Source organism: Salmo salar, chromosome 21 (genome assembly GCF_965601325.2).
Source record: "Salmo salar chromosome 21, fSalSal1, whole genome shotgun sequence".
Classification (NCBI taxonomy): Eukaryota; Metazoa; Chordata; class Actinopteri; order Salmoniformes; family Salmonidae; genus Salmo; species Salmo salar.
The window spans coordinates 34,224,731-34,240,000 of record NC_138311.1 but is presented as its reverse complement, the minus strand read 5'-3'; the positions used below and the strand labels follow the sequence as shown (position 1 = coordinate 34,240,000).

The 15,270-nt window shown below is 42.9% G+C and overlaps 2 protein-coding genes across 3 annotated transcripts in view; one reads left to right on the top strand and one right to left on the bottom strand.

Moving 5' to 3' along the window:
- The window catches only part of LOC106582226 (E3 ubiquitin-protein ligase SH3RF3), a 91,104-nt gene extending 91,088 nt beyond the window's left edge, over positions 1-16 (bottom strand). Inside the window, exon 1 of the mRNA XM_014165087.3 lies at positions 1-16. This exon is cut by the window's left edge and continues 644 nt beyond it. The gene's annotated coding sequence lies outside the window, so the exon portion shown is untranslated.
- A 7,393-nt stretch (positions 17-7,409) lies between these two features.
- Positions 7,410-15,270, top strand: part of LOC106582166 (tumor necrosis factor receptor superfamily member EDAR) — a 55,876-nt gene continuing 48,015 nt past the window's right edge. Inside the window, exon 1 of one of the 2 annotated variants that reach the window (XM_014164970.3) lies at positions 7,410-7,651. Coding sequence is in view for 1 of the 2 variants with exons in the window: in XM_014164969.3 (XP_014020444.2) it covers positions 9,651-9,729 (79 nt within the window). In the remaining variant the exon portion in view is untranslated. Of the gene's footprint in view, positions 7,652-9,465; positions 9,730-15,270 lie in introns of those variants that run through there. The other variant, XM_014164969.3, reaches the window with a different exon arrangement.

Genomic DNA, 15,270 nt, shown 5'->3' with positions numbered 1-15,270 from the left:
CTGGCCACCAGGCAGCCCTTCTCGCTCTCTTCTTTCTCTCTCTCTCTTTCTCTCTCTTTCTCGGTGTGGGTGTGTGAGAGAGACTGTTAGTGTGTGTGTGAGAGAGTGTGTGTGTGTGATAATGTTACTGTTATTCTATGGGGATGAACAGAGTGTGGAATGCATTCAAGTGGTATAATGCAACACAGATTATCCCCAAAACCTGTCACCATCTCTGATGCGCTAGTAGTGTGGCTTATCTTTATAAATAATGTGTCAAGTCAATAAGCAAACTGAACCAGATATTTGGTAGACTCCATTAGGAGATTAGGTAATTCTACCACAGAATAACCAACATCAGTGGCGGTCGGTGCCGTTTAAGATGAAGGAGGATGATTACATTTTTTCATGAGCATGGGGTTATTTCTGTTACAGCATACTGGATGACTGTCATTCATATTTCATTCACCCAGTTCAATGTAACATCAATAGGTTTAGGCTACTACATTTTCCCTATACCCATCATGAGGTTGCTACAACCTAGCCTATGAATGAAAGTTTACAACATAGGTGCACACGGGTCGAGAGAAAAATTTGAGGTGACAGACAGTGACACATGGACAGACACTATTGACAGCATCTAGCTGATCTAGGGTGTAATCATTAGTCCAACAGTTGCAAATGAGAGTTTCTATTGGACAAATTCAGGTTTGTTTATCCCCGTTTCGTTCCGTTTGCTTCCTTTTAAGAAACGTTTTTCAACAGAATCGGTGAAATCCCCTGATCACACGTAACCACAGTTCACTTTCATAGCAGCCAAGTTGTATTCCTTTTCGTGTCTATGCTCTCTCCTCCACTCACCATTTCCTTTCGCTACTGGACTTCAATGCACAACACATCAGCTGTATGTGACCAGGCAAAAAAAACTTTCCAAGCCAAACCATATCATAATCACTACACACACAGCCTACATCATTGTCACCATATTAGCTAAAGTAATGCCATAGTCAACATGGCTAATAGAACTAACGCATTAGTAAACCCACTACAATCTGCAGTAACGTTGCAGTATACAGTCAGTAAGCAGTTTACCACTTACACAGGTGGGCCCCAGTGGCATTACATTTGTAAAATCAGGACGTCCTCCGGAAGTTGTCATAATTACTGTGTAAGTCTATGGAGGAGGTGAGAACCATGAGCCGCCTAGGTTTTGTATTGAAGTCAATGTACCCAGAGGAGAACAGAAGCTAGCTGTGCTCCGGCTACTTTAAAAAATTGTTTTAAATAAATGTTACCTTTATTTCACTAGGCAAGTCAGTTAAGAACAAATTCTTATTTACAATGACGACCTACCAAAAGGCAAAAGGACTCCTGCGGGGACGGGGGCTGGGATTAAAACATTTTATTAAAAAAAATATAGGACAAAACACACATCACGACAAGAGAGACAACACAACACTACATAAAGAGAGACCAAAGACTACAGCATAGCAAGGCAGCAACACATGACAACACAGCATGGTAGAATCACAACATGACAACAACATTTTAGCAGCACAACATGGCAGCAGCACAACATGGTAACAGCACAAAACATGGTACAAACATTATTGGGTACAGACAACAGAAAAAAGGGCAAGAAGTTAGAGACAACAATACATCACGCAAAGCAGCCACAACTTTCAGTAAGAGTGTCCATGATTGAGTCTTTGAATGAAGAGATGGTGATAAAACTGTCCAGTTTGAGTGTTTGTTGCAACTCGTTCCAATCACTAGCTGCAGCTTACTGAAAAGAGGAGCGACCCAGCGATGTGTATTTTTTAGGGACCTTTAACAGAATGTGACTGGCAGAATGGGTGTTGTATGTGGAGGATGAGGGCTGCAGTAGATATCTCAGATAGAGGGAGTGAGGTCTAAGAGGGTTTTATAAATAAGCATCAACCACTGGGTCTTGCGACAGGTATACAGAGATGACCAGTTTACAGAGTATAGAGTGCATTGATGTGTCCTATAAGGAGAATTGGTGGCAAATCTGATGGCCGAATGGTAAAGAACATCTAGCCGCTCGAGAGCACCCTTACCTGCCGATCTATAAATTACATCTCTGTAATCTAGCATGGGTAGGATGGTCATCTGAATCAGGGTTAATTTGGCAGCTGCGGTGAAAAAGGAGCGATTACGTAAGAGGAAACCAAGTTTAGATTTAACTTTAGCCTGCAGCTTTGATATGTGCTGAGAGAAGGACAGTGTAACGTCAAGCCATACTCCCAAGTACTTGTATGAGGTGACTACCTCAAGCTCTAAACCCTTAGAGGAAGTAATAAATACCTGTGGGGAGAGGGGCATTCTTCTTACCAAACCACATGACCTTTGTTTTGGAGGTGTTCAGAACAAGATTAAGGGCATAGAAAGCTTGTTGGACACTAAGAAAGCTTTGTTGTAGAGTGTTTAACACAAAATCCAGGGGGTGGGCCAGCTGAGTATAAGACTGTATCATCTGCATTTAAATGGATGAGAGAGCTTCCCACTGCCTAAGCTATGTTGTTGATGTAAATTGAGAAGAGCGTGGGGCCTAGGATCGAGCCTTGGTGACAGGCAGTGGCTGAGACAGCAGATGTTCTGACTTTATACACTGCACTCTTTGAGAGAGGTAGTTAGCAAACCAGGCCAAAGACCACTCAGAGACACCAATACTCCTTTGCCGGCCCACAATAATGGAATGGTCTTCCGTATCAAAAGCCTTGGCCAAGTCAATGAAAATAGCAGCACAACATTGCTTAGAATCAAAGGCAATGGTGACATCATTGAGGACCTTTAAGGTTGCAGTGACACATCCATAACCTGAGAGGAAACCAGATTGTATACCAGAGAGAATACTATAGACATCAAGAAAGCCAGTCAGTTGATGATTGACAAGTTTTTCCAACACTTTTGATAAACAGGGCAAAATAGAAATAGGCCTAAAACAGTTAGGATCAGCTTAATCTCTCCCTTTAAATAAAGGACGAACCATGGCTGCCTTCCACGCAATGGAAGCCTCCCCAGAGAGGAGAGACAGGTTAAAAACATCAGAGGTAGGCTTGATGATGATGGGGCAGCAACCTTAAAGAAGAAAGGGTCTAAACCATCTGACCCGGGAAAAAGAAGGAGGAGCATCGGGGCTAGTCGCATTAGAAAGGGTGGGAGATGAGGAATTTGGATGGGAGAAGAGGCATGGCTCAGTCAAATGGTGCTACCCTACAGAGTGCTGTTGAGGCTACTGTAGCCCTTCATTGCAAAACAGTGTGTTTTAATCAATTATTTGGTGACGTGAATACATTTAGTATGGTTTTATTTAAAACGGATAATTATTTTAATGTTTTAAACATTTCTTTTTATGAAATTCACTGAGGAGGATGGTCCTCAGATTTTTTTCTTTTCGCTACAGTCGGCTATATAGGTCTGCTAATACAGGACTTGTAAAGGCCCATTGCACTACTTTTGTGATTAATATTCAAATGTGTTTTCATTCAGATATTTCAGGGAGTGCTTCAGCACCCTCATCGCCACTACTTCCTGCGGCTACGCATCAGTCAGACCAGAAGATGTGTGAAGATACTGCCACCCTGCTGACATCTAAAGAAATATCTGTTTGTCTTGTGGACAGTAGGTAGCCTCGTATTGATGGTAACAGAGAGGTTCTAGCGGTGCCTGCTGGTGATATGTTGAACTGATCCATAGCCCAGATGTTTTGATGAAAAGTATTAACTGCTTGAGCCTATCCTGTAAGATCTAAGAGGTTGCTCTTGGACTGAACACACACACACATTCCTAGTTGCCACCCAAACCATGTTTCTGGTTTGAAATGACACCATAGTGCACTCCTATTTCCCAGAGCCTTACAGGGAACAGAGTACCACTTCAGATGCAGTCTAAGTTCCTGTTAGAGCCCCATGGCTGAGGAAGGAGAAGGTCTGTCAGCTGCACAGTACAGTCTGTCTCTGTCTCTGTCTGTCTCTACCTGTTTCTCACGTTTAACTCCTGCCCCAGGGTGTGTGTGTGTGTGTGTGTGTGTGTGTGTGTGTGTGTGTGTGTGTGTGTGTGTGTGTGTGTGTGTGTGTGTGTGTGTGTGTGTGTGTGTGTGTGTGTGTGTGTGTGTGTGTGTGTGTGTGTGTGTGTGGGGGGGGGGGGTTATTAAGTGGCAGGCTGTGAGTTGAGTTCCACAGATCAGACATCCTGCCTGGCTAAGGGGCGGCACTGTTATCTACCACCCACAGAGATGAGCACAGGGCCTAAACCTCCTGACGTGCAGGTAGTGTGTGTGTGTGTGTGTGTGTGTGTGTGTGTGTGTGTGTGTGTGTGTGTGTGTGTGTGTGTGTGTGTGTGTGTGTGTGTGTGTGTGTGTGTGTGTGTGTGTGCGTGTGCGTGTGCGTGTGCAGGGCCACCTCTAGCCTTTTGGAGGGCCTAAGTGAGATTTGGTTGGGGGGCCCCCCCACAACGCGGGCAAAGTGTTTTAGTGTCCCCCCTCTTGGTAAGAGATAAAATGTTGGCAGTGTTAAAGTACATTTCCTGCAATTCTACACATTTTGTCATGGGGTGGTGGGAAGCTTTTGCAGTTTTAAAGCTAATTTTCTGCAATTCTACAATTTTTGCCATGACTTATGCCATGTTCATATCAAATCTGTGTGAGAGTGACAAAATCAAAAGGGGTCCCTTGGAGGTCAGGGCCCATGAGCATATGCTCTGCATGCCCGGTCGGTAATTTGGTGATGATTAGGCCTACTACAAGGTTTAGGTAGCTGGTAGAATACCTTACCTAGTGTTAGGTTCTAAATGAACCTAGTAAAACTCACTGACAATTAGTAAAGCTTAAACCAAGTTTATTCACCCATTGGGTCATACAGCTGCATAAGACAAAGTTCCACCGGCAGTATATATATATATATATATTTCTTTATTTAACTAGGCAAGTCAGTTAAGAACAAATTCTTATTTACAATTACGGTCTACCGAGGAACAGTGGGTTAACTGCCTTGTTCAGGGGCAGAACAACAGATCTTTACCTTGTCAGCTCAGGGATTCGATCCAGCAACCTTTCAGTTACTGGCCCAATGCTCTAACCACTAGGCTACCTGCTGCCCCATATATACCCCAATTTGGGGTGGAATCTCCCCCTTCTCTCTAAACATGACATCTTTGTTGCTAGGCAGGAAATAAACTATTCCTTCTCCCTTATTAACGTGATCTGACCTGACCTTGGCCCCCTTCCTCACTAAACCACATCTCTCCACCCTTATCAGTGCCTGCCAACATGTGATCGTCTTTCCTTCACTCAGTACAATCCAAGCTTAATTGCCTCCACCATATTCATTCCTCCTACAGATAACCATTAACTTCTGGTGTAGGTAGACCCTCCTAGACTATAGCACTCAATATTTCAATAGGATACCTGATAATTAACACTATTCCAAGTTTAGGAGTCAGAACCCATCACTAGCAATACAAAATGTTTTTCTGACATGGGTGCTAATTGAGTGACTGACATAACAAGTGGAAAACTGCTGATGAACTACCAAATTAAAACATTGCACCTTGTGTATTCTACTTTTCAAACTATCTTAGTTCCTAAAAAAACACATTTGTATTATATTTTTGGGGGTCGTGGGGCCCCCTTGCAGCGTGTAGTCTACGTATAGGAAGAGGCGGCTGTGTGTGTATGTGTTCACCTACACCCCCAGTCAGAGACTTCACATGCCCCGTCTGAAACAGATGATGTGGGTCAAGGATTGGACTTTACAGTCACACAAAGACTCACAAATAGAGGCAGATATGGAATGTCATCATCGATATGATGGCCCACCATAAGCAAGCAAGTAAGTTTCTACGTGTGTGTGTGTGTGTGTGTGTGTGTGTGTGTGTGTGTGTGTGTGTGTGTGTGTGTGTGTAACTAGCCCCTCGCTCTCCTGCCCACATGTTATGCGTGTTTCATCTAACCATCCCATACGCAATTCAGCACTGAAAATCTGTGTCTGAGTGTTGTAAAGAAAACAGTTGTGAAGTTGTTATATTTAAAACTTACTGTACATCAATAATGTTACCAATAGGCTAGCCTTCTCTCTTCACCCAATGTCCTTCCACCGTGGAAACTAGGTTAGCTGACACTGCAGTCACCATGGTAACAGAATTTGCTCTCCTGTTGAGGAGTACAGTGGTTAGAGGACAGCATACACGTATGTGTGCGTGTGTGTGTTGTGTGTATGAGGACGTGTAGTTACAGGAGAGGATAGAATATGTCCACCTTTACAGAGTACCCATCATGCAAAGCGTCAGGAGCCTGGAACTCCTGTGACTTACATGGATGGCTAAATATACCGTTTAAACTTTAAATAGAGAGAAGAAGTCTGTGATATTTGTTTTGGCTTCAGTAGCTAGATAACTTCCTCCTACCCCAGCTGTCTTTATTAAAGACCTGATATTGGCCTTATCGCTGTTGGCTTTAGAAGACAGCTGACTGGGGTTCTGTTTGCTCTGGCTGTGGTCCTGTGGTAATAGTCATCTGGAGTAATGTAATATGATAGGTGTTTTCATCCCAGTGAGGCTCTGTTGCTCTTCACTGGTCTCTTTGTTTGTCAGTCTGTCGGTCAGGAAGGAAGGAAGCTGCTCCTGTGAGGATCAGAGATGAGAGGATGAGAGGGCCACCGGGCTCAGGGCTGCCAGAGAGAGAGAGAGAGGAGTGAGAGGAGAGAAAGAGAAAGAGAGGGGGGGTAGAAAGGTATAATTATAGGACTTACAGGAGTTAGCTCTTCAAACACACCTCTCTCTCCTCAGAAGCTCCAAGCACCTCTTTTATCTGCTCTTTCCTGCGGAGGAGCGGAGAGGAAGGGGAGAGGGAGACCGGGCAGAGTAAGGAGAGAAGACAGACAGAGAGACAGAGTGGTGGAGTCTCTTTGGTCAGTTCTCGTGCCTCAGGGAAAGTCCAGGGTTCGGTCCGTCCCAAACAACTGGCGCCGACTGGTAAACAAATAAATAAACATCACATCAATAACTCAACACTCATAAACCAAAAGGAACATTTGAAATCATAGACACATGAACCAGAGTCTGAAGCTTTCATGTTCTTTAAAGGTACAAAGTATGAAGTTTAATGCTCCCCTTTTATTTATGGCCCAACAACACGGATACCGGATACAAACACAAACCCCTCCTCTCCCTTCCTCTCTCTCTCAATTAGCTTGATGGCACACTGATGAAAGGATAGATGCAGATAAATGTGAGTAGATTTATTGAATGGTCTCCGTCTCACCACATCAGTAGCCTAACAGTAGCTAGAATACGTTAATTCAATAGCCTACCAAGAGGAGATGTATTGTTTGGGGTTCACCTCTAGATGTCGTAGTGGAGTTGTGGAGGCACATAAATACCATTCACTACCTGCATCAGGTTGATCCTCATTTTCTAGGGCGGAGAAAATGTGTATTTTTCTGTGAGGAGGAGCTACTCTGGATCACCGGCCATGCACACGGTGGGCTGAAAACAGCAAGATTAACGGAGGATTTGTTTACAGCTGTTTAGATATTGGTGATGCCTGTCAGACTGCTCAATACAGTCTGATCATTAAGCTTCAGCAGTCCGCGCAGAGAGATAGGCTACACGCCGCCAGACCAGTCCCGTCTCAACTCCGCTCTACACGCAGGTAAAGTGTTTTGGAATGTAAAGCGGGATTGCTGCAAGATTTGGGGAAATTCCTGGAGCATTTATGCTGCAGACACATGTAGCCTACTTAACTGTCATTTTAATTTTCGAAAATAACTGCATGTGTTACATTGTTTGTTGGTCGAAAATGAAGCAAATATTCAGAAAAGTCAGCCACTGTTGGAAAGATATAAATGGACAAATGTCAAATGATCTCCATATTTAAATAGGCCTGTTTTTCTGCCTTAAATATTTAATAATCTAGCCTAGTAATTGCTCTAAACCGGAGTTTTTTTTCTTTTTCATACCGATATTTCAGTTTATATTAGACCTGTAGTTAATTGCATGATAATAGAGCGCAGTGTGTGAGTGTGTGTGGTCGCTAAGTGGTGTGTTGGGAAGTAATAACGTTTAGGCCACCAGGTTTATTACTGATCCATTAGGGATGTAGCCTACCATCTTGGAGGTAATTGTTACATGAAGAGAGCATTGGCTCTTAGTTCATCTCTCATCTCCCGAGAGAGACAGCGGGTTCTGAGACAGCGACGGGTCCTGGTCGGTCCCGATCCCGGTGTGTGCTTTGCTCTTCTCTCAATCCTCTCCGCATAATTATTTTGACGGTGCCGCCTGGTTTTCGCCCTCCCCGGGCCCTGGGGGAACTCCTGGCCGCAGACAGGCAGTCTAACCCGGGCTCGACATGCTGGGTCCTGACGCTCTCTGAAGTCTGGAGCTTTGAACTACGGCTGCAGCGCTGAGAGTGGAAATCAATCCCTCTCTCTCTCTCTGTGTCTCTGCTCTCTGTCCCTCTTCCTCTCCCCCCGGCACACCGCCGCAGTTTTTCATGTTTGAGGTAGAAAGGATAAAGAAAGAAGAAACGTCAGAAAGAAAAAGTGTAACTCATCTTCAAAGCTTTAGTATGGCGCCGCAGGATTAAATGGATGAAAGGAATTACTGATCATAATAACAACAAAAGCAGCAATGATAATATTCATATTTGCGTAGTAATAATTCTGATAGGCTAATAGCTTTTTTAGTAGCATAGTAAGGAATTTAGCTGTATCACTGAAATTCTGCTGATAACATTTTAAACTGTAAAAAAGTTAGTTATATATTTTTTTTTAAAGACATCATATCTTATTTTGAAGGTTTAGAATATTCTGTACAAGGACAATGGTGACTCGTGCCTGACAAGCCTGCACTATAGACCTAATAGGCTATATTAAGTTTACAAATTAATGCAGATTTCTGGAGAACAAACACATCCTGTCTCCAGGTACATGGCAGAAAGTTGTCATTATGTCAGATAATATTAAATTCAAACAATACGTATCCTAATATAGATTCAAATTGAACACTCAAGCTTTTAAGCAGTTTTCACAGATATCTCCCTGTAAGGTGATTGATTGAGCTCGTCGATGTTGAACTCCTTATCATTAAATGTGTCAATCGATAACGATACGAGCTGACCTGTAACAGATGTTGTTCTAACTTACAAAATACACTGTAATCTAACCAGAACCAATGTCCATATATTAACATGGTGTGTAATTGAAGGAGTGTATCTCCATGCATCAATTCACTTTCAGTAATAATTGTGTTATAACCTAATGTGTTTGAGGAGAGAAGAGGGAGATGGGTCACTGCTCTCTCTGTCTTCTACTGTATGTCTGACTGTTTGAGGCTAATGAGACGTTGTCAGTCCAGTCCGTCAGACCAAAGCCCAGGGTCCCATAGCCCACTGCTCGCAGTCCTCTACTCACTAGAGCCCAGCCCCTCTCCGACCCCTAGACTCTTGTGCTACAGACACCATAATCATCACACACTAAACACAAATCGACTGACAGACAGAGAGTCAGCCGTTCTGCTGTCATGCTAAAGACTAAGGAACAGAGAGACGCAGACCGAAACCGTTTTGCCCACCTGCTAATGAGTTAGACACAGTAAATGGACCCGCCCACCTACAATAACGCTCAATAGACAAAGCGAGAGACGAAGGTGATATGGAGAGAGAGACGTTCTGCCTCAGTGGAGGTAAAGAAGAGAGGGATCGGGAAGAGGCGACGATGAAAGACAGATCACGTAAGACAGAAATCAAAGGGACTACTGAGTGGTGTGGCTGGAGGTGTGTGTGCGTGCGTGCGTGCGTGTGTGCGTGCGTGCGTGCGTGCGTGTGTGTGTGTGTGTGTGTGTGTTGTGACTCCTTTTAATGTGCATTAAGAGTTTGTTTTTCCTGCACTCTGAAAGGGGATAGTCAGTCTGTAATTAAAGCAATCAGAGATGAAGAGACTACACCAAACACACACACACACACACACACACACACACACACACACACACACACACACACACACACACACACACACACACACACACACAGTTGTATCAGTACAGCCTTGTGATGATATGAACCTGTTTAATAACTCTGGGAGTCTCTCTGAAAACATGGAAACAATCTGATATGAGCTTCATCTCCATGAATCATCTGATGTTTATGATGATGCACCATAAAAAAGGAAGAACAGAAAGAATTGTTGATTCAATGTACAATTGTAAGGCAACCAGCTCCAAAATGTTTGTGTGAACATTTTGTTGAGCAAACTCACTGCTGGTTGCTTTCCAATTGTTCGTTGAATCAACATGTTGTTTTATTTTTACAGTGTAGTCTTTCAGTAAAGAAATCAAACTCTATCCTTTCAATCTCTTCCGCACCCACCTACTCACTTCCAACTGCTGTTAATAACTGGGTGTATTTTCATGTGTATTTCAATGTGTATTTAATACTTGTGCTGTTTGTTGGCTGCAAAGTATTTAGTTCTAATGAGAACAAACTGTCTTCAGTACCCAATGTTCTCCCTTCCCCCAGCCCTGTTTATGTTTTTGCATGGAGGTTAGTTGTGGTGGTAACATGTGTTTGAGATATGAGAGGATTTGGCAAGTCTGTATGTATTAAAGAGGAATAATTGGTTTTAAAGGAGAAATCCTCCAGTATCTAACTGATTGTGTTTAGGAGTTGTTCAGTAGTTGGAAGCAGCAGGATGGTGTGTTGTGTGATTGTGTGTTCGTACGTTTGTGAGAGACAGAGAGGAGAGGGCAAAATGTGGAGAGAAAAGTACAGGACAAAAGGAGAGGAGAGAAGGCTTTAGAATGGAAAACAGACATTGACTACAGAAGGTGGAGACTAATGCCAAGAGTCCAGAACTTCACTTCATTAAAGTATTTGTTTAATTGTCATCAGAATTAAACCACAGGCATATGAACCACATAGCGCTTTGTATTTGTGCATATGTGTACACGTGTACTTGTATGTATGCGTGTGTGCGCGAATATGCACGCGTCTGTGTGAGAAAGGGTTTAATTGGGTTCTTGGCTTCATCTCCTCCCTGATTGCTTTGTTAGAGAAGCCACATCCTAATCTGACAGAGCCATTATCAACTCACAGTAAATATCCATTACGGGGTTAAACATTCATTTCCGTTGCGTCCTTTAGATGATAGATCACATCTGTTACCACAGAGAGATCAGGGAACGGGGGTTGGGGTTAGAGAGAGATAGGATTAATGTAGAGGAAGGGAGCTTGGGATAAGGCCCGGGGTTCATGTTTAGGGATAAAGTTGGGGAACAGAAGGAAAGAAAAACAATCAAATCTGTTTACCAGGTTTACAGAAATAACTCCAAAACATATTTTGCTGCATGAACATTAGGATTCACATAGAAAGTTAAACTAGACTGGATATCTAGGATCATTCTGAACATTCTGTCACTTTATGGTTTGAATTCAGGAGATAAAAAATGGCAAAAATTGACCCATTTTGCATACCCCACCCTACCATGAGACATCCATGTCTTCATCACTGGAAAATATAAACGGTTGAGTTTGATATTATTTCAAAGCTTACTGTCACGATCGTCGTAAGAACTGGACCAAGGCGCAGCGTGATTAAAGTTCCACATCTTTATTTAGTGCGAACTTCCAAACAAAACAATCAACGAACCGTGACATCAGTGGTGCTACATGCACTAACTCAAAACAAGATTCCACAAACACAGTGGGGAAATGGCTGCCTAAATATGATCCCCAATCAGAGACAATGATAAATGGCTGCCTCTGATTGGGAACCATACCAGGCCAACATAGAAATCAACAACCTAGATTACCCACCCTAGTCACACCCCGACCTAACCAACATAGAGAATAAAAAGGCTCTCTATGGTCAGGGCGTGACACTTACAAACAGTGTTGTCAAAATATTATATTATTTCTTGAAAATAATGTTTTTAAATTAAAATGTCATCATTTTTAACATTGACTCAAAAGTGGTTCTGTCAAAACGGGATTGAATTCAAATAGATTTACCCAAGAGAGAGAGAGAGAAAGGTAAGACAGATGCTATCTGAAGACAGCTGTTGTTCTGGCGCTTACCTTCTGTGTTTTTCTGTGTGTGTGTGTGTGTGGGCGTGTGTGTGTGCATGTGCGTACGTGCGTGCGTGCATGTGTGTGTAGTAGATGATTGCCCCTGCTGGGTCTCTAGGGGGATTTTCCAATAAATCAGTCTGTCTGTAGACCAACACTGACAGCCCTGACAGGTCCAGGATCAGTAATGACTTAATAACAGTTAATAGTTATAGATAGTTCTGTCGGGTTAGATCAGATCAAGTGTCAGCTGGCTACCATTCACTCTGCTTAACTGCTGTAATGGACAACTTTTGTTGCATATGACTAATGCTTATGATGACACATAATGGATTGGAGATATAAAGCACTTTTTCCAACACTCAAAACATTTTACATTGCTCATTGACGGGTGAGGATACATCATTAATGAAACTGTGTGCCAGGGATGTTACAAGAATACTAGATACAGCAGCTCAACTTGCTCCATCCTGCTGATTAGTGATGGTTATTGAAGAGAGCGAGACACCCTCCCAGACCTGCAAGGCCCCCTGGAAGGACCTGCACCAAGAGAACCCACGCCAAGAAGACCTACACCCAGACCACAGCATCACAAGGCAAACCCCAACCAGCTAAGACCCCAAGCAAACCCTGGCCACACCGAATATAGGCCACACCATATCAGACCTATGCCTCTTCTGCCCCTGCGGCACGGACCTCAACAGGAGAGCAGGACATAATTATGCCCAGGCCGTGAGCAGAGCAACAGGCCCAATCCCCACTATTACACCCGAACAATCCCCATCCTGCGACCTAAGAGGCATGTATCAGATGCTCAACATACTCTGCTCACACCTACTGTGATGGTCCAGGCCTAAACCACACAAAAACAACACTAGACACTATGGAACAGGAAGCTTCTACTATCTCATCCTGAAATATACAAGGTCTGAGGTCATCTGCCTTTGGCCTAAAGAGCCGGAACCCTGACTTCATCATAGAAATTGGAAATACAGACATTGTCATCCTACAAGAAACATGGTATAAGGAGACGGACCCACTGGTTGCCCTCTAGGTTACAGAGAGTTGGAAGTCCTATCCACCAAACTACCAGGTGTGAAACAGGGAAGGGACTCAGGAGGTATGCTAATTTGCTATAGAGCAGACCTAGCCCACTCTATTAAATTAGTCAAAACAGGAACATTTTACATCTGGCAAAAAATTAATAAGGAAATGATCTCAACAGAGAAAATGTCCTCATGTGTGCTACCTATATCCCCCTAATATAATCCTTATAGTTTAACGATGACAGCTTCTCCATCCTAGAGGGGGAGATCAACAATTTCCAGGCCCAGGGACATGTACTAGTCTGTGGCGACCTAAATGCCAGAACTGGACAAGAACCTGACACCCTCAGCACACAGGGGGACAAACAGCTACCTGGAGGTGACAGCATTCCCTCCCCCATATGCCCCCCTAGACACAACTATGACAACATAACCAACAAAAATGGGTCACAACTCCTGCAGCTCTGTCACACGCTGGGTATGTACATAGTTAATGGTAGGCTTCGAGGGGGCTCCTATGGTAGGTACACCTATAGCTCATCTCTTGGCAGTAGCACTGTAGACTACTTTATCACTGACCTCAACCAGGGGTCAAAATGATTGTTTTCAATACCTTTCAAAACCACACCTTGTGAGGATAACAGCACAGAGCCTTTTTGTAAAATATTTCAGCCCACTTACACCTCTATCAAATCACAGCAAAATCATACTTTTCAAATCATGAGACATCAAAGCCAAAGTAACTGAATAATATTAAGAAATGCTATAAATGGAAGGAAGAGGGTGCGGAAATCTACCAAAAAACAATTAGGCAACAACAAATTCAATCCCTTCTAGACAACTTCCTGGACAAAAGGTTTCACTGTAATAGTGAAGGTGCAAACTTGGCAGTAGAAAACCTGAACAGTATATTTGACCTCTCAGCTTCTCTATCAAATCTAAACATTTCAAGCAGATAACTAAGAAAATGAGCAACAATGACAAATGGTTTGATGAAGATTTGAAAAACCTAAGAAAGAAATTGAGAAACCTATCCAACCAAAAACATAGAGACCCAGAAAACCTGAGCCTACACCTTCTCAATGCTGAATCACTAAAACAATACAGAAATACACTATGGAAAAATAAGGAACAGCACATCAGAAAGCAGCTGAATATAATTGAAGAATCCATAGAATCAAACCACTTCTGGGAAAATTGGAAAACTCAAAACAAACAACAACACAAAGCGTTATCTATCCAAAACTGAGATGTATGGATAAACCACTTCTCCAATCTTTTTGGCTCTACAAGAAAGAACAAACAGTAAAAACATATACATAATCAAATACAAATCTTAGAATCAACTATAAAAGACTACCAGAACCCACTGGATTCTCCAATTACATTGAATGAACTACAGGACAAAATACAAACCCTCCAACCCAAAAAGGTCTGTGGGGTTGATGGTAACCTCAATGAAATTATACAATATACAGACCACAGTTCCAATTGGCTATACTTCAACTCTTTAACATCATCCTCAGCTCTGGCATCTTCCCCAATATTTGGAACCAAGACTGATCAAACCAATCCACAAAAGTGGAGACAAATTTGACCCCAATAACTACCGGGGGATATGCGTCAACAGCAACCTTGGGAAAATCCTCTGCATTATCATTAACAGCAGACTCGTACATTTCCTCAGCGAAAACGGCGTACTGAGCAATTGTCAAATTGTCTTTTTACCAAATTACCGTACGACAGACCACGTATTCACCCTGCACACCGTAATTGACAAACAAACAAGCCAAAACAAAAGCAAAGTCTTCTCATGCTTTGTTGGTTTCAAAAAAGCTTTCAACTCAATTTGGCATGAGGGTCTGCTATACAAATTTATGGAAAGTCGTGTTGGGGGAAAGCATTTGACATTATAAAGTCCATATACACAAACAAGTGTGCGGTTAAAATTGGCAAAAAATACATTTCTTTCCACAGGGTCGGGGGGTGAGACTGGGATACAACTTAAGCCCCACCCTCTTCAACAAAAATGTCAATGAATTGGCGAGGGCACTAGAACAGTCTGCAGCACCCTGCCTCACCATACTAGAATCTGAAGTCAAATGTCTACTGTTTGCTGATGATCTGGTGCTTCTGTCCCCAACCAAGGAGGGTGTTCAGCAA